The 19,093-nt window shown below is 42.8% G+C and overlaps 1 protein-coding gene across 1 annotated transcript in view; it reads left to right on the top strand.

Annotated features, from left to right (window-relative positions):
• The window catches only part of UST (uronyl 2-sulfotransferase), a 287,768-nt gene that overhangs the window by 96,456 nt on the left and 172,219 nt on the right, over positions 1 to 19,093 (top strand). The window contains exon 2 of the mRNA XM_046670131.1: positions 18,290 to 18,333. Within this exon, the coding sequence (XP_046526087.1) occupies positions 18,290 to 18,333 (44 nt within the window). The remainder of the gene's footprint in view (positions 1 to 18,289; positions 18,334 to 19,093) is intronic.

The following is a 19,093-nucleotide window of genomic DNA, read 5'->3' as shown; positions in this document are numbered from 1 at the left end:
GAGAACTTTGTGCTACCTATATATTTTATATATGTGCTTTTTTTAATCTCTGAAGGAGGGAATGTGGGTGTAGTAGGATGTCACGTTAGGGTTTTTTGATCATTTTTATGAGGTGCGTGATTAAAATCTTGAAACTGGCGAACATATTCAGCGAGGACTTGGCTTCAAGTGTAAATTTTCACCCGCAAGGTCCAAGATAAATTGCAAAAACTCAAAGGAGCGCTGCAAATACTGTTCTGCCAACTTTCCTTTGCAACTTTGTCTCCCGTAGTGTGCTCGCTGTCCACCCAGCACACATGCAGGCCAAGCTGATGCTGCCTGTCACTGTCATCGCTTGTCCTGTTCCCCTCTTGGAAATGCCCTTCCCCATATCACATTCGAGTTGAATCCTGTCCACCCTTTAAGCCACGGCTTAAATATTCCTTCCAGTATAAGTTCTGCCAGACGTCTAGTTCTTCCTCTGAATTCACAGTCAGTCAATTAACACAGCTTGGGAAGAACAGGAGGGCTGCCGGCAGGTGCGGAAGTGTAGAGGTCAGAGCACAGGGTGTGGACAGCATGACTTTCAATGCTCAGTTATATTCATCTGAACCCCAATTTTGCACGAGGAAGATGAGACAGCGAAGCTACGTGACTTGACCGATATTACACAGTCTGTTAACAGTCAAGCCAGCACCCAGGTGTCCTTGAAGGACTCTGATGTCTTACAGAATCTCCCAGATGTTTTAAGACGAAGAAGCATAGCAAGGTTTCTCCGGCTTTGGTTATCTTTCCCATCTGATCCAGGCCTGGGCAGCTATCCTGTCAGTGGACAAGGCTACTCACCAGACGAGAATCCAGAACTGCGGTAAAAATGGAAAAATCTGAGTGTACATTGATGGCAAAGAGTGGCGTCTACTTGCAGCAACATTATGGAATGCTCTTGTGTAAAGCAAACGCAGCACTGACTTCTGAGGCCAGGAAATCACTCTGCAGGAGTTGGGTGGGAATGTTACATGTTTATGTAATAATTAGTACTTATTCTTGCTTGTTTCCAAAAATGTCATAATCAATAGTCGTAGCGAAGGAAAGAATTGTAGCTTGACAGGAAAGGATGTTCCAGAGGCCAGATTACTGGGCACTGAGATGGTCAGGAGCCTTTCTCTAGTTCCTCTTGTTTTCCCCCAATACACAGTGCTTCTCCGCACAAAAGCCAGAGTGTTCTGGAAGGCTGAGGTGTATTTTCTCAGAAAGTGCTTATAAAAATATTTATCAGTTGGTTTGCATTATGTATATTATTTTATTCATAAAAGATTTAGAATCTAGGTAGGCTAAATCAAAAATGCTCTGCAATATTTAGGTCTAGAAGTGGGCATGATTGTGAACATTGTTGGCTTCAAACGCTTAAAAATTAGTTTGACCACCATGGTAAACGTCATTTAGGTGTCTTAATAAAGTAGGGGTGGGACATCCAGTACTCCCATGATTCCGTTGGTTTGGTGTGGCACATTCAAGGATGACAGCTGTTAGAGGAATTTGGCTCAAAACACAGCCCTCTCTGCTGGTAGTTACATGGTTTTAGTAAATTTAGTGATTGCTAAAATGGTCCCCAGAGTGGAGTAACAGTGGGACGCACTTTTGAAATTGTCTTTCCGGTGCCCGTTGGGGCCTGGAGTCATAGTATTTAAAGCTTTGGAATGATTCCCCATAGCAATGAATCAAGCATTGAATTTTCAGCACAGTGTATAATTCTGTGATCAGAGGTACAGTAGGGAAAAGTCGGTTATTTTCTTAAATACCTTGGCTTTTTAGGGAAAAGTTGTTTACTTTTCATTTTTAGCATGGAGAATGTAAAGAAAGAGAAAACACTGGATGGTTAGACCAGCTGAGTCCACGCCAAAATGAAATGGAACGGGCAACAATCAAATCTGATTCCCATCCAGGACCACTGTAGGCCTTCCCTCCTTGCTGGAGAAAAAATATATATATATTTATAAAACATATATATAAATTAAATATAAATATTATATATATATATTTCCTCTCTATCTCTCCCTCAAATAGTGGAAATTCAGAGAAGGGGTAAATGAGTCTGGCTTAGAATTTTGAAAAAATAGAGTTGAAAGAAGTAAGATGGGATCCTGAGTGGCTAAAATTTGAATCGGTGGAAAGTGGTGATAAAACACTTTGGGTGAGAAAACAACAAAATCCATCTTTTGTAAACTTGACAGATGTCCTGTAAACTTGACTTAAATGTTCTTGAGAATATGCATGGGACTTATTTAAAAATAGCATGAGTCTTTGCAACTGAAACAGATATCTGCTCTAGACAAAATCTCTTACCAATATGCACAGCTTTATGTGACAATACTTATATAACTTTAGAATCTATGCATGGAATAAAGGGAGAGAATTTTTAAATTCTTCCCTACTTTGACACATGACAACATTGGCTATTTTATGGGTTAACTAAAAAATAAATTACATACTTTTCAAAACCTGTGATGGGCCCCCAAACCTGACTTCTTTCACTGACTTGAAAGATTTTTCAAAACCCCTGATTTTTTAAAATTACTGGTGTTGTACAGGCAGAAGAACCAGTAGTGTGTGGTGGTCTGGGTGGTGAGGGGAGTCGGCAGTGGGCTCTGGAAGTAGACTGTTCTAGTCTGTCCTGGCACTGCCATAGCTACTTGTCCCTTCTTGGGAGAGTTTTTCTGGCATCTCTGAGGGTTTGTTCCTCATCTACAAGATGAGAAAACACTCTGTACCTGAAGGCTGAATGAGAGAGCTATACGTAATGATTTGCCTAACACGATCCATGATTGGCACATAACAAGTATTTGTTCCTTTGCCTATTTTTCTGGACCTCAGGCAAGCATCAAGGGTTCCCTACCTAAAAATCCATTTTCCGCTGTTTCATTTTTCTGTTAGCTAGTATAACCCAATTCTCTATTTCCAGTTTTCATCATCACGATTTCATTAGCATATTCAATTTCTCATATTTTTTATAACCCTACATTATTATCTTTTATAAGCCTTATAAGTTATCTTTGCTCCAGTGCCTCTTTGAGCTCTCATGAAATATATTTCCTCCATTGCTGAGTGGTCTCTTCAATTATTCTCGGCTACATAGAAAAGCATTCACAAACGCTCTTATGATTTATCTTTTTACGACCCTCACAGAGCATGATTTTTTTTGGGTTTGCAAGGGCTTTGCTTGAGTCTCAAGTATTCAGCGCCTCTACACTAACCAGAGTCTTGTTCTTCTTGTTGTCTGCTCCATGCCTTCTCTTGTAAAACCTTAGCTACAAAATCCTTAACAAGAATCCTTCAATTCTCCTGTTCTCAACTCTAACTTTAATCCTCGCGTCCTGAAATTAGACTACGTCATCTTCTTGCAACCCCAGCTCCTGCCACTTCAGTGGGCTTAAGTCAGGATAGGTTGGCCGGGCATTCACGATAGAGACAAATCTGTGACACTTGTGTCATTGGCCTGGCATAAAGTCATTCCTGAAAGAAAAGCTCATTTTGCGTTAAACAGCTTTCCTTTCCCAATCCTGCCTTTCTTTAAGGCAATGTTGAAGTTATATATATATCTAAAAGCCATTTTGTTTGTCAAATTCTGCGCTCAAAGGAGGCATGCCCGTGTTAAAATGTCTTCTTGATATCATCGATATCCCTGTTTTGGTATTATTCACACTTATTTGTCTGATTGAAATCTACTTGATAAATGAAGTGATTTTAAAAAGATGAGTGGTTTCATTTGCTTGTTGCCATAAGGGGTCTTCAAGGAGTCTGAGAATTGGAAGAAGGTCGAGAGGTCATCACGCGCCTCCTTCCATCCAGCAAAGGAGTCTTCTCCTTAATGTTGGGGGGGCGCTGGTCCTCATGACTTTATCATTGCCACTAAGAGGATGCTGCTCTGAGGCCCCGTTCCACTTCAGACGGCTCCTTAGACTGAAAGTTCTGTCCTGTGATGAGCTGATGCTCCCTTCGCACCATAACAAGTTATTTGGGGTAGGCGTAGATTCATTTGATTGATGTTTTCTGCTGTTGGAGAAAACTTTTTTATTAAGAAACATTCCAACAAGCAAGTTGATATTAAGTAGACTTGAATATGTTTGGAATTCACAAGTGTGAAAACCAGGAAACGGCTGTTTGTTTTGGTACAAAGATGAACTCTGATTTCATTCCAGCAGAGCTCATGCTGGTCTTTGTTCCCAAGTCCTGTAGCTGCCTTCAATCCTCAGGCTCAGTCCTTTAGTGGTTCAGAAGAGGGAGCAACTCACTGCAATTTTGAAGTACAGTAATGTTTCCATATCTATAATGAATTCGAGGAAGCCAGACTTTTAAGAAGGACTCCTCTTGGGGCTGCTCCATGGCTGAGTGGTTAAGTTCGCGCCCTCCGCTTTGGCGGCCCAGGATTTCGCTGGTTCAAATCCTGGCTGCGGACATGGCACCGCTCATCAAGCCATTCTGAGGCAGCGTCCCACATGCCACAACTGGAAGGACCCACAACTAAAATATACAACTATGTACCGGGGGGCTTTGGGAGAAAAAGGAAAAAATAAAATCTTTAAAAAAAAAAAAAAGAAGGCCTCCTCTTGCTGGGTGTAGGAAAGCACACTTCCCCAACTCAAATTTTGTTGAAAGGCAGGATTAAGACTTTGCTAGAAAAGAAGCTTGTCTACCATGTGCTAAAGAGTATTTATGACCTCCAGTACACTTTATCTTTCAGAATAATAATAGGAGCGTAGGAATACCCAAATCCTGCCAGGCTTTAAAAAATTACATCTCATTCACACCCAGGTATAACCTCCCATCGTAAATCCTGAAAAATGTGGAGGAAGACAGTGACAGGCCGTTCTAGTGCATAATGAGGGATGCGTATTTCCATGCCGGGACTGGTGTTTATGTATGTGATTACTTAGAAGAAGTTTTATTTAACGCACCATATCCTTAAACTGGTTCTATTTTAAATATAATCATGAGAGCTACACTTTATTGTATGCATGCCAAGAGTTTACAAATGGTAATTCTAATCCTCCCAGTCCTATGGGCTAAATTTTATTCTTCTTGCTTTACCTAGGGGCAAGTAAAATCCAGAAACTTTAAGACCTTGCCCAAGGTCACATCCAGTAAGGGAATCGCCACCTTGGACTATTTCGTGGTAAAGCTCACATTCTTTCCCCTGTACCTCCAGCTCATCTTTGGTGAGGATTTTCTGATTCTGAGGCACTTATTTGTTTGGGTTTTTTGTATTTTGGGGGTGGGGGGTGGGGGGTGTTTATTTGTGCCTACAGAGTAACATATGGAAGTATAAGAATCTTATTTTATCTTCCAATATTGTAGTTCTATGAACCACAAATTCTCACCTAATCCTATTAAATCTGATACAAAATAGAACTGGAGAGATGATCGAAAAAGGAGAGATGATGGATTTATTGGAACTCACTCTTTTTTAATAGACACCACGAGGCTTGTATGTGAGATTGCCAGTTAATTTTGTGAGAATTACTGTTCTGAATGATTTCAATAATTTCCGCTGCTCTGTTAAAAATCCTCTTTCACATTTGAAGACCTAATAAAGAACAAACTATGATCTCTTTGTTGTGTTATTTGAAAGTTTAGATGAAAGTATAATCCCAGATGGGATAGTTCTGTCTACACCACAACGTCTGTATAAGACCGACTTTGCCATCAAACCCATTTCATCTGCACACTTTCTAAATCAGCATCAGTATTTATGAATAGCTCTTCAGATCTCTTGCTCACATGCATATCATTTTAGTGCAGTTTATTTGAAACACCCCATAGAACGTTCTTTCTTATTCATTTCCCTAAAGCATGAAAAGAATTGGCAAGTGTCAAGTAACTTCTCTGTCAAACATCTGCCTGTTTCGTTTAGAATGTGGAAGACACAGATGCTCATTTACCAGTGGCCTCAGGCCATGGCCCAGGGACCCATCAAGAGGAGACAGAGCTGGAAACACAAAATCTTTTTTTATCCATTTAAAAATATATATGCTTTGACACCAACCCTCAAGCGAATAGTGGTCCACAACCCAGCAAGAGTTATTTCATTCATAGAACATCACTAAGGCCAGAGGATGCCTTTCTAGTGGTGTTTCCCTGCTTAGACTTGCAGACTTCTTCCGCCCAGGTTCTGAGTTCAGCCTTCCTCCGGGCTCACAGTGGTGATGTTCCGGCGCGCAAACTCTCAAATCTTCCCACTGTCCCACTGTGCAAAGAGCCCTGAGGGAGTGTGCACTCGGGTTCCCAAGTCTAAGTCCAGCTCTGACACCTCCCAGCCATGTGACCTTGGGCTCAGCTTCCTTCCCTGCAAAGGCGAATCCTCGCTCTCCCCAGCTGATCTCCCAGGGTCCATGGGGTTGCTGCTGAGAGGATGCGTGGGAATGTTAGAGCTCCATACACAGGCTCATTTCTGATGTGCCTCGAAGCCCTTGACATCTTTGCATGAACTTCCTTTTGCCTCTTAAGTGAGACTACATCTTATGATCTTGATTTCAAGGTCACGAGGACATCTTAGACTCGCCATCCTGAGGCGATAAGCAGACGCCCTGCTCCCCTCCCAGTATCCCACCCCAGGCACCAGGTATCCTGGCCAGGGGCACCTGCCCCTCTTTTCTTCAAAACACAGCTAGGGAGACTCCCCCTCTGCATGGAGCTGTGCCCAGCTCCATTACAGGAGTGCATCTTCCTAGGGCCCCGAAACAGACGCCCTCCCTCTGCCTGGAGTGCTCTTCACCCTCACTCCTTCTCTTCCTTGAGTTTAGAGGCCGCTGTTGTTTCTTCTTATGCCACCTGGACTTTACTCCGTATAAGATTCATCACACCGTCCGTCAGTGGGTGAATGGATAAAGAAATGTGATGTATATGTGATATATACATTCCATATATATAATGGAATATTATTCAGCCCCAAAAAGAAGGAAATCTTGCCATTTGCAACAACGTGGATGGACCTTGAGGGTATTATGTTAAGTGAAATCGGTCAGACAGAGAAAAACAAATACCGTATGATCTCACTTACTGCTGGAATCCAAAAATAATAATAATAAAAAAAAAACCCAAGCTCATAGATACGGAGAACACATCGGTGGTTGCCCGAGGTGGGGGGTAGGGGAAATGGGTGAAGGTGGTCAAAAGGTACACACTTCCAGTTATAAAATAAACTAAAATAAATAAATCCTGAGGATGTAATGTTCAGCGTGATGACTATAGTTAATAATATTGTATTGTACATTTGAAAGTGGCTAAGAGAATAGATCTTAAAAGTTCTCATCACAAGAAAAAAAAGTTGTCACTGTGTGGTAATGGATGTTGATGAGACATTGTGGTGATCATTTTACAGTATACACAAATATCAGATCGTTATGTTGTACCCCTGAAACTAATATAATGTTATATATCAATTATATCTCAATAAAAAAATAATGATTTTCTCAAATTAAAAAAAACTCATCGCAATCCCAACCAAATACTTATTTTGTAGTCATTTGTTTAATGTCTGTCTGTCTGTCATCTCTTTTACCATGAACTTCACGGGGACAGTGCTATGGGCTGAATATCTGTGCCCTTGAAAATCCTTATGTTGAAGCCCTAACTCCTGATGTGATGGTATTTGGAGGTGGGGCCTTCTGGAAGTAATGGGGTTTAGAAGAGGTCGTGAGGATGGGGGCCCCGTGATGGGATTAGTGTCCTTCTAAGTAGAGGAAGAGACCAGCGCTCTCTCTCCAGCATGTGAGGATACAGCCAGACACAGCCACCTGCACGTCGGGCGGAGGACTCTCACTAGCACCCAACCCTGCTGGCACCCCGATCTCAGACTTCCAGCCTCCAGAACTGTGATATTTATGTTTGTCTTTTCAGCCACCCATCTGTGGCAATTCATTATAGCAGCCCGAAGGGCCTCAGACCGACAGGGATCATATCGTTTTACTCATGTCTGCAGCCCCATAGCTGGTGCCTGGCATATTGATGGGTCAAGGAGTGAGAGTCCTGCTTTGAATTCTCCCGGTCACATTCACCTTGTACCTTCTCAAATATTTAGGATTTTCACTCACATTTCTGCCCAGAGCCCGGTCTCGTATGTGTTTGATTCATTTACGGAAGTGGATCATCATAAGCATTACTTCTTCTCAACAAAACGTGCTCCAGCTTGAACATCTAAATGAGTGCATTAGCCTTGGGGGCTGTGACTCCTGCAGCCATGGCAGGGCAACTAAAATATTCTCTTTGGGAACCGTCTTCAGTGTTTGAAGCATATTTTCTTTTTAAACTCTCTCAATGATGTATCTGTATCCTTAGAGAAAGAATTTGATTATGTAAGAAAAGCCCAAAGTCATTCCAGTTCAAGTTTGGAGAGTAAGCTAGGTGATCAAGCTGAGAATGCCATTTAGGGTAAAAAAAATGGCATGTAGTAAGATTGTTATGTTGTGCAATGAGTACCATTGACCTGTGTCTATTTTTAACTTTGCTATTAACCAACCATGTGTCTTGGACTAATTATTTGACCCTCTTTTTGATTCAGTTATTTCCTCTGTAAGTTGAGGAGTTGGACTATATGATATCTGTGGTTATTTTCCTGTTCTGAAATTGTATGGGGTGTGTGTGTGTGTGTGTGTGTGTGTGTGTGTGTGTGATGGGGTGTGGCCCATACTGGCTCTAATAACAAAGCCAAAGAGAAATTCCAGATTTAGAGTAATGGCGGTTTAGTTGGACTCAAGCCCTTTTTCAAAGACAACACTCCATTTGATGGATGGTCTATGTGTTTGTTAAGCAGAGCAATGCGTTAAAACTTTTCCAGTCGTGGAACACTTAGAGAAATTATTTTTGTGGCACTGACGTAAACTGGTGAGGATGGGGGGGGTGTCTATATAAGGCTTGATGAAAACATTCATTACATTTTCTTTTTATTTCATAATTATTAGAAAAACAAAATACCAAACATTAGAGAAGATATTAAAATTTGAAGCTGTGGAAAACTTCCAAATAAAAACATTTCAAATTTATCATTAAAACTATGAACTTTTTTCAGATTTTAAACTTGAAATGCTTCATCCAGTTCCCTGTCTAGCCTTTTTGGAGAAAATGTCTTCAAATTCTTGAGAGTCAACACTGACAAGAAACTTTATTCATAAAAAGAGGGAATTTTAAAAATGTAAAGGCCTTTTAACAATTGTGTTAATTTCCTAATGCTGCTATAACAAATGACCACAAATTTACTGGCTAAGACAACACAAATGCGTTATCTTACAGTTTGTCTGAAATGGGTTTCAGTGGGCTCAAATGAAGTTGTCAGCTTTGTTCCTTCTGGAGGTTCGAGGGAAGAATCCTTGCCTTTTCCAGCTTCCTAGAGGCTGCCTGAATTCCTTGACTCATGATGGCCTCTTTCGCCATCTTCAGAGAACATCCTTCCAAACATTTCTTCCATTGTCACCTCTCCTTGTGACTCTGAACCTCCGTCATCTTTTTTAAGAGGACCCCTGTGATTATATTGGGCCCACTCAGAAAATCAAGGATAGTCTTCCCATCTCAGGACCCTTAACGTAATCACGTCTGCAGTCTCTTTTGCCATGGAAGGTCACATATTCACAGGGTCAAGAGATGAGGACGTGGACAACTTTGGGGGCCATTATCCAGGCTACCACGCTACCTTCAAAATTCACATCAGGTGAAGTTCCATTTAAAATCACGCAGAGCTTCCTTTTCTGTAGTTGACAGTTGTTGAAATTTCTTGTAATAGTGTGAATGGATTGCTACTCCAAGCTAACTTTTTATATCAAGTATTTCAATATAATGATGACTCTGCAGAAATGGCACATTCACAGACTAGCCATCCTGTAATTAACAGGGACCCACTAAATTAGGACATCGGCTAGAAACAGACGCGAGGTAGCCAGAGGTTCTGAGTTGCACCTGGAATCTGGACCCACCTAACTTGTCCCCTGTCCACCCCCAAGTGCTGTGCTGGATCCTTGGGATCCTGGGATAGTAGGTACTTCTGCAGCCTGCAGGCCACTTGTCCTCGATGGGCCTGAGGTTCTGTCTAGCTGATGAGGGCTGGATGTTGCTTATAGAGCTCAGATCCCACTCTGCCTACTCCATACCTGGGTAGCCACAGCCTGATCACCCTGCGGTGCACTGAGAGCTGAAGGGCTCAATGTCTCAAAGCACCTGTGGCTCCCAGACCGGAATCTCTGAGTGAGGCAGGGAGCGTGTGGTGGCTTCAGAGTTAGGTAGCTGGAGTCGAATCCAGGAGCTCCTGCTGATTGGCTGGCTGACACTGTGCAGGTCACTTCACCTTCCCGAGCCTCGGCTGCCTCTGCCAGAAAATGGGGATAGTAGTAGTTCCTACCTCAGAGGTTGTCGTAGGAACTCACTGGAATGAGGTCTGTAGAGTGCTGAGCACAGAGCTTTGATCAGCACTGATGCTAACCACTGATGATGATAAAGAAGATGCTGATTTTTTTGCCCTTGTCTGTTTCTCCCCAGGCAGATTCTTAATTGTCTTCCTCCTGCCTGTCTTCCACTACATTTATTAGGGGTGCTCCATGCAGTAAGCGTATGATGGAAAGTGTCAGTCCTCATGGTGGCTACTTGGAGGCTAGGTCCTCATGGCAGAAGAGGGTTTACACGCTGCTGATTAGAGCCTTGCAGTGTGTAGGGCTGGGGCCGTTCCGTTAATGGGTGTATTATAGTCACACAGAGGAGATCAGTGGACTGTGGGAATGACTTTGGGAGGAAAAGCTAATGGAATGAAACAGAAAACTAAGTGATTCCATCTCTCTTTGATACTCCATTCCTAAGACCATATTATATGACTACAATGAATTCCTGAGCTAATTTGGCAATAATTCATATTTATATTTAGGTTGTTATAGCAATACGCCACTGATCATTTGATTCCAAAAGTAATTTCCTTCTACAAATGTACCCTTGACATCCTAAAATATATATTCAGATTTAATGAAAAAAAGTGATGTATTATAAAACAAGGCAGTGTTTTTTGAGCCTGAAATACAAAGAGAAAAGCATTAAGCTGCTTTTAAAATTAATTAGAAATAGAAGCTACTTTCTAAATTGTAATTGATAACTGCTTAATTTGGATTTTTTTTCAGTGACTGGAATGCTCATTTTTTTCATTGAGGATCAAGGAAGTATTTTCAAGATATTTTTGGCTTTGTTAACTGGTTGGGTGAACATTCAAGAATTTTTCAATGGTTTCTTTTTTTTTTAACTTTCAGATGTACATCATTATATATTTCGAATTCTGTGTAGATTACATCACGTTCACCACCCAAAAACTAATTATAGTCCATCCCCTCTCATGTGAGCCTAATCACCCCTTTTGCCCTCTCCCATTCCCCCATGGTAACCATCAACCCAATCTCCATTGCTATGTGTTTGTTTGTTGTTGTTTCTATCTTTTACTTATGAGTGAGATCATACGGTATTTGACTTTCTCCCTCTGACTTATTTCACTCAGTGTATCAAAGGTATTTTTATAAATATATTTAAGTGTTGATAGTTAATATAGCCATTTGTTTTAATTCAGTGGGAAATAATTTTATTAAAGCTTAAATAAAGTCGTGCAAGCAATTTTCCTCCATTACGGTGTCTTTGGGGCTGCATTAATTATAAGAAATGGAGCTATTGGAGATGTTTACTCAACACACAAACTCCTCATTGTTAACCACTGCTGGTGTGTGCTCACAGCTGCCTCTTAAAGAAATGTAACCCATGGTTAACGGTGGAAAGTGTGGCATTAGCATAATTTTTTGGCAAGGACAAAGCTGGGGTTGCAGTGTCGCCTTCAACAGTGACTCCTTCATTAACAGTGTCTTATCGGAGGCCCGGACTCCATGGGGGAGATGCAGCCCTCTGATTCTGATGTAGGTAACCAGAGTCCTGTGTGAAATGGCTGCTTCTGAATACTAAAGGAAAAAGGATTTCAGTGGCTTATGATTATGATTTTAAAAGGAGCCAGAAGAAAAATTCTGAAAAGAATTGCTGGTGTTTGATCAAAATTGGCAGTGTAGAGGCGGCTTTTTTGACATTGACACTAATGCATATTATGGTTTCTATAAGAAGAATTAGAATTAAAACATTTTTATGCTTCAGGGACCAATTCAGACAAAAATAGATCTGCTAATGCAAGACTTAAGAATCAAGAATAAATTATATCCCCTGAAGGTTCTGGAAGTTCATTTGCACATTGCCAAAGGTATTTCAAACAATTGGGAAAACAATTTTGTATATTTCTGAAGACATATCAAGCTGGGATTGGAAAGTAATAGAAATTATCAAATAGTTATATTAATATTCATCCTTAATACGATAAACTACTCCCCTGGCCTCAGGATTCTCTTTGATTTACTCAATAATAAATAAAACTATAATGTTGAATATAAATGATTAAATTGGGTAATATAAGATAAGAAAGTAGCTACCATTCATTGAGCACTAACTATATGCCAGGCAGGCATGATGCGAACTGTTTTATACACATCTTGTTGCATTTTCACAACAACGCTATTACTTAGGTGCTGTTATTAATGTCCTCAGTTGCAAATGAGGCCATTAAGCCTCAGGGAAATTAAGCGATATTTCTAAGGCCTCTCAACTAGTGAGGGGTAAAACTGACATTTGAACCCAGGTCTTTTCGTTCTGGAGTCTGTGGTATTCTCTTTATCACCCCTGGGCTTCCGTTCTTGTTCACCAGTGACAGTCACTTCTGCTAGCAGTATCTTCTTGAATCCATTAAATGATTCCCCTGGGGCTGCTTTTCACTCTCCTCTTATATAAGAGCGACTATTGCTACTTAAAATAGTGACACCCTGATAATTCTATTAAATAGTCCTTCTTCATGTCAGTGCTTCTAGCAGCTTCTTTTTTATCCGGCTGTGTTGGCCTCTACTGGATTCACATGGGCATGGCAGCAGCCTCCTCTGTGTTGACCAGGTTCCCTCACCTCCTCTCCACTCCGGGACCCCAGCCTGGAAAGACAGGTACCTCACTGGGCTGGGACCAGATAGTCTCTCTGCTTCAAATTTTCTAGAGGCTTCTTCCTTTCAGATCCTTGTGGACCCTTAAAGTGTGTGTAGGCATCAGATATGAAGTCTCCAGGGCTGACCAATGCCCCCTGTTGCGTAAGTCGAGTGGGGTCTCTGGATGCTCCGGGCAGATGGAAGGTTATGCTTTTACTTTCCCTGTTTGCTAGGAAACAAGAGGCTCAACAGAACAACAGATGCTAAGCATTGTTTGCAGGAGCAAATACGTTCTGAAACTGTGAGCTCTGAAAATTATTCTTGAAAAGATTGGTGGAGTCCCAGAAAAGTTTGGGCAACCCGTATGGTTTAAGGAGTAAGTTCTGTGCCCAGAGATGCCTAGTGCTGGCCCACTCTCAGACAGCCTGTGAGCCGGTCCTGGGCCCCTGGGCAGGTGCTGACTGGAACTGCCTGGTCCGCCCCCTCTGCGTTTGGGAGTCCTTCTGTGGTCCTCAGCCCTCCATCAGCGTTCTCCTTTGACGTGAAACTCGTGTTGTGCAATCTTTCACCAGAAATGATGGAGGTGACGGGTGATGAAGACCAGCCCGAACAACATCTGTTACTTTTTACTTCTGAAAATGAGATTCAGGCTGAATTATAGAGTGCTTTACTTTGTATTTTGTATCTCAGTAATTCTCAACCCTGGCTAGAGATTAGAATTACTGAAGAACTTCAGAAAATACCAAATGCCAAATGACTTGTCTCAAAATAATTAAATCAGAGTAGCTGAGGCTGGGGCCCAGCATCAACATTTCTTAAAAATCATTGCAGGCAAGTAGAATGTGCAGGGTGGGTTGCAGACTGCTGAGTGGGAGGATGGAGTCAATGAAGGAGGTACTTGGCATTGCTCCTGTTATTACTAGTAGTGCAACTAGTCCTGCTAGCAGACTTACTAGGCTCAGGGATTGTTCCAAGCATTTTCACAGAAGGAAATTACCCTTGTGTACTCCTTACAATAACCTTCGAGCTTATTTCATTCTTACAGATGTGTGTATGGAAAACTTTGAGGAGGAATGACACTTCTTGGGCAGATTCTCTATTACAAAAGTGAGGTTGCACCTATTTATCTAGTTACACTGTATCTGGTTTTCCATAGTGTTGCCTTTAATCAAAGAAGACTTAGATGGTTCTAGTATGCCTAGCAAACCTTGGTTCTGCCAACTGAGACCCAGGTATTAACATAGCAATCAGTCAAGAATCTTCAGATTGCAGGTCACAGATCCTGGCCTCCTGATTCCTAGTATCAGACTTCACATGAATTTCCCAAAATGCAGCTTTGCTGCAAATAGTTTATAGGCTGGCTAAAGTAGCCACATATGATAACATACTGTCCACAAGGACTCTGGTAACACATATAAACTCTAGTAAAGACACAAATAGAAACACCGCGTACTTGGATTTGACACCTTTGTACATTCCCGCATGCTCTCAGGTTTTGTTTACAGCCTCCCTGGGAGGTCGCCACGGTGAGGGGCTAGGTGGGTGGGTGAGACTTAGAATGTGTTATAATTTGGCTGGTTCCTAAGTCTGAGGTCACTTGCCTTCTAGTGAGGGCATTTTTTAAACCATTAAGCTACTTGTTGCTTTTGGTGTATAGCTCTATGAATTTTAACCCACGTGGAGAGCCACATGACCACCACCACCACCATCAGATAGAGACCAGCTGCATAGAGCTCGGAGGGCGGTTGCCTCAAATCAGTAGCCACCCGTCTGCTCCATCTGCCTAAGCAGCCTGGATAAACTTAATTTTGTGTGAGAGGGTTAGCTCAATGCTAGCCCCAGCCGGCGATTTCTTGGCTGTTTGGAGACAGGCCCTTCTGAATGTTGACTGATGGAGGAGTGGAAACGTGTGGGGTGCATGCCTCTCCTTTTTTTCTAGCTTGACAAGATACTGTAAATCCTTGATCCTCTAAGGAAGGACTTGAGACACTAAAAGGAGGCTGAAATCAGAGCTCTAAAGGTGTGGGTTACTTTCTGGAAAGAATCGAAATGATATGCCCTCTAGGCCTCCCCTGATAAGAGGTACTGCCTCACAGGGTGCTGCGACCTGGGGTGGGAGACTGGGGCGTGGAAAGTGGATGTTCACAGGGCAGTGGGGGTGGGTGGCAGGTGAGCACTTGTCCTCTGTCCTGGCTCCAGCCTCTTCGTCAGCCCCCCTCCCTCCTCCGCCTTTTATTTCCAAATTCACATCTGAGCTCCAAGACTGACCACCTGGAGGACTGGGGTCTGATCTTCCATCCCACAGCTCGACACCCTCCTCAGAATCCTCCGCAAGACAGAGCAGCAGGGAGGTGCTTTGATGCCTGGGAGCCGGTCCAGGGGAGCTCATTCTGATAACAGTGCTCATCCTTTGATCTCTCCAGCTAACAAGTTCCCACCTTCGGGTTGGAAAATTCTGATAGTTGTGTTTACTTTGCACTATGAAAGCTTAAAATCCTAGGATGAAAAGCTCTGCCTACATATCAAGTAATACGGTTACACCCTAGGAGAAAGAAAACTTGTGTCTCCAGCTAAAGAAATACCTTTTATTCGTTAGCTTTTCCTTGCCCTTCCTGTACCTCTGTAACGTGCGAGGCATTTACAGCGTCTGTGTTCTAACGAACCGCAGGAACCGAACGATGGAGGAGAGCTCAGGGATGGGGTGGAGATAATGGTGTCCGTGGTACAAGTGCCACCACTGGTCAGGCTGCTCCTCTCTTTGTGCAGAAAGAAGTGAAGTCTTCTATGAGGGAGGGGGGGAGAGAAGGACAGAGGGACGGAAGGAGTTAGGAAGGACATTTAGGCTGAGTTTGAATGGAGGGGTTGGGGAAGAGCTTTTCTAAGAGAGGAAGGAGCCAGTTCAAAACGTCCCTGTCTGACAACAGGTCCGTGTGTTCCAGAAAAGAGAGAAGGCTGTTGAGCCTGGTGGCAGGTGTGGTGGGAGGCAGGGCCTGAGTCGTGTAGGGTATAAACCATGCTAGAACCTGAGTGGTTTGTTCTCAGAGGGCTAACATGGCCCGATTGATAAGATTAAACCTCCCTCTGGTTGCTATATGGTAGAGGAGAAAATTAGTGATGAATGAAGAGATACAAGGGCTGTCCCGGACTGCTGGCGGGGCTGGTGAGAAGTGGTCATATCTGAGTAATCTTTTGAAGGCTGAGCCAACAGGATTTGTGACTGGGTTGCAAGGATGGGATAAAGGAAGGAGATGGGTCACGGGTGACACTTGGGCTTCAGAGCCCCTGGGGGAAGGGATGTGTCCAGTAACCAGATAAGGAAGACAAAGGGAAGCAGTGACACGGGGTGGAATCAGAGTTCAGCCAAGTGTGAGGTGCCTTTAGACATCAAGCTGAGGTGTTAGGAGTCAGTCGAGTCTGGAGTTTGAGGTGGCAGTCAGGCATTTTAGTCATCCCTTTTTAGGAACTTGGTTCTTTGGAAAACTTTTCTATTTCAGAAACATGTAGTTATTTGAGCTCTCTGACTCCTGAGATTGATACTTGGAGAAGATGCTGGAGTATGTTGGGATTTCTCACCTCCCTCGTAGGGAAGACACATCCACGTGATGAGCGGACAGGGCCCCTCTGCAGCTATACCACCTGCATTATGGTGCGATAGTTCTGAATATTTCTCTAGACTTACGCAACCGTTTTCCTGAATTCTTTTATGCATATCCACTTTATTGTCAGATGTAAATCTCATTTCCTATTTATATATGTTCCCAGTGGAGAACAGCACAATAATTAAGATCTAACAAGTTGTTAATCACGTTCACATTTCAAAGGTTTCTGAAAATAACCCAATCACGAGCATGCCAGGTGTTTCTGTTTGATTGTCCTGTGCATGACAGTTGGGCCCTGTTGTCCCTTTACCGTACACAAATGGCCAGAGTACAATCATTGTGGACATCAAGTGGGTGATAAATCAGAGAACGACAAAGGAAAAGGGGGTGGATGATGCCTGAGTGTAGAGAAAACCTAAAAGCCAAAACCCACTTATTGTTATGCTTGGGTAAGTTTCCCCGCTTGAACTGTCCCCGGGTTAAGCTTTGCTTCCCTTTTATTCCATTTTCTTAATTTACTTTTGCTTTCTCTTGAAAAAGCACCTTTCATCCATCCCAATGAGGACATTTATCTTATTCCCTAATCTACTGTCCTCTATAAGTGTCCTTATGTTTCCAGTATTTTCCACATTTTGTTCTGTTAGAAAGTCTGGTCATCATCACTTTCCCCTAGACTGACACGCATTGCCCCCTTGGAGAGAGGCCTCTGATTATATGGCTGCATCATTGTCTCCCCCACAATCAAACGTGCTGCCAGATGGTCACATGGGCAGTGCCGGGGCTGCACAAAAGCCGGAGATGGCAACACTCTAGGTAGGCTTTTCAGATGAGTAGATGCCTGAGTACCTTCTAGAAAAACTAGTCTTCTCTCCTGTCTGCAGCAAAACAGCTGTGTGACCATGAGCAAATTCCTGGATTTCTTCAGGCCTCTGTTCTCTCCTCCATAATGGGGATAATTATAACCTACCTCTGATATCTGAATTAAATGAATGAATACCTGTAAAACACTTAACAGACTACCTGCGACATAAAAGGAACTCAATAAACTTTAGTTCCTGTCCTAACCCCCATGAGCCTTTATTCCTCAGGAAACAATAACCGTGCATTCTGAAAACACACATGCCGGTAAGTGGCTATTAGTGAAGACAAGTGAGGCTTCGGAAGCAAGCTAGACTGAGAAGATAAAAGGAAATTGACAATCACGACAACGTGGAGAAACAGCGCGGTGTTTCTCAGAGTGTGGTTTCAGGACCCACAGCATCAGCATCACTCGGGAGCCTGGTAGAGATGCGCTTTCTCAGAGCTACTGAATCAGAACCTCTGGGGGTGGGGCCGGGCAGTCTGTGCTTTAGCAAGCCCTACGGATAATTCTGATGCACACTCAAGTTTGAGAACCACTGGTCTAAGGTAAACTCAACAGATGTTAGGTGAGGAATAATGGTGCGTGTTCTGCGTGTGGATGTCTGTGTGCACAAACACCCACGTATGTAGAATGTTTGTACTGCTGAAACTATCAACCAACGATGGTAATATCAGCAAAATCTCGCCAAATTGATGATTAATTACTCATTTTTCTTTGGTACTGTTGTCTGGGTAGAAATATATCTAGAATGTTTATTTTTAACGACTTTGTGCTAAATTCATTTTGGGTTGAACACTATAGATTCATCAACTTTTTTCTTCTTTTTTTTTCCCTAGGAAATTCCACTTACTTGGATGACCATGGACCACCCCCTAGTAAGGTAAGGTCTTTGCTTGTGGTATAAATCCTGTTTTACTTTTCTCAGTACCGACAGCCTCCAATAACCCAGCTAGATTCCTCCTGGCTCTGACAAGAAATTAGTAGATGGCAGATGTCAAGTTAGTCTTTGACTTACAGTAAAGAGAAAAATGAAGCACATGAAGATAGCCAGGTGGTGAGGGAGGAAGAGGAGCTGTTTCTCAATCAGTAGCTGTAGCTGTCCCAGGCACGGGGGCCTTCGGCTGGCTTCAGACCTTTGGCAGCATCTCCTGTTTGCTGATGCGTTTGCCTCAGCATCCACGCTGGCCCACGATTTGATGTCCCCAGCCCAGCCTCCTCATGCCTTAGGGCCTTGGGGGCCAGAATCACCCTCGTGTCTTTCCCCCTGTCCTGCCTTAGTTGGGATGCTCCACCCAAGGTCAACCCCTTGGAACTGGCCTTCTCTGCCAGTGCCTCTCAAGGCTGCCCTAGCCTGGTCTGCATGTCGCCTTTTGTTCTTTTCCTCTAAGCCGTTTTGGCCTGACTTTTAAGTGTCAGAACAGTCCAGTGAAGTATTAATGTAGTTCCTACCACTGTCTACTTTTCTGAGCTCAATGAAAACCAAATGTCACTCTACCAAAAATTGAGAAAAATAATGATAGCTTTTGACCACTTAAGGCGATGCCTGCAAAGTGCAGTTGTAAGTACATAGCGAAAAGGTAATCAACCACTAACTTCAGAGGCTGGAAACATACCCCAAAGTTGGCTTTCAAGTTTGTAGG

The sequence above is a fragment of the Equus quagga genome, chromosome 8 (genome assembly GCF_021613505.1).
Source record: "Equus quagga isolate Etosha38 chromosome 8, UCLA_HA_Equagga_1.0, whole genome shotgun sequence".
NCBI classification, from domain to species: domain Eukaryota; kingdom Metazoa; phylum Chordata; class Mammalia; order Perissodactyla; family Equidae; genus Equus; species Equus quagga.
Note: the sequence above shows the minus strand (reverse complement) of the source record. Positions and strands in the feature narration are given on the sequence as shown.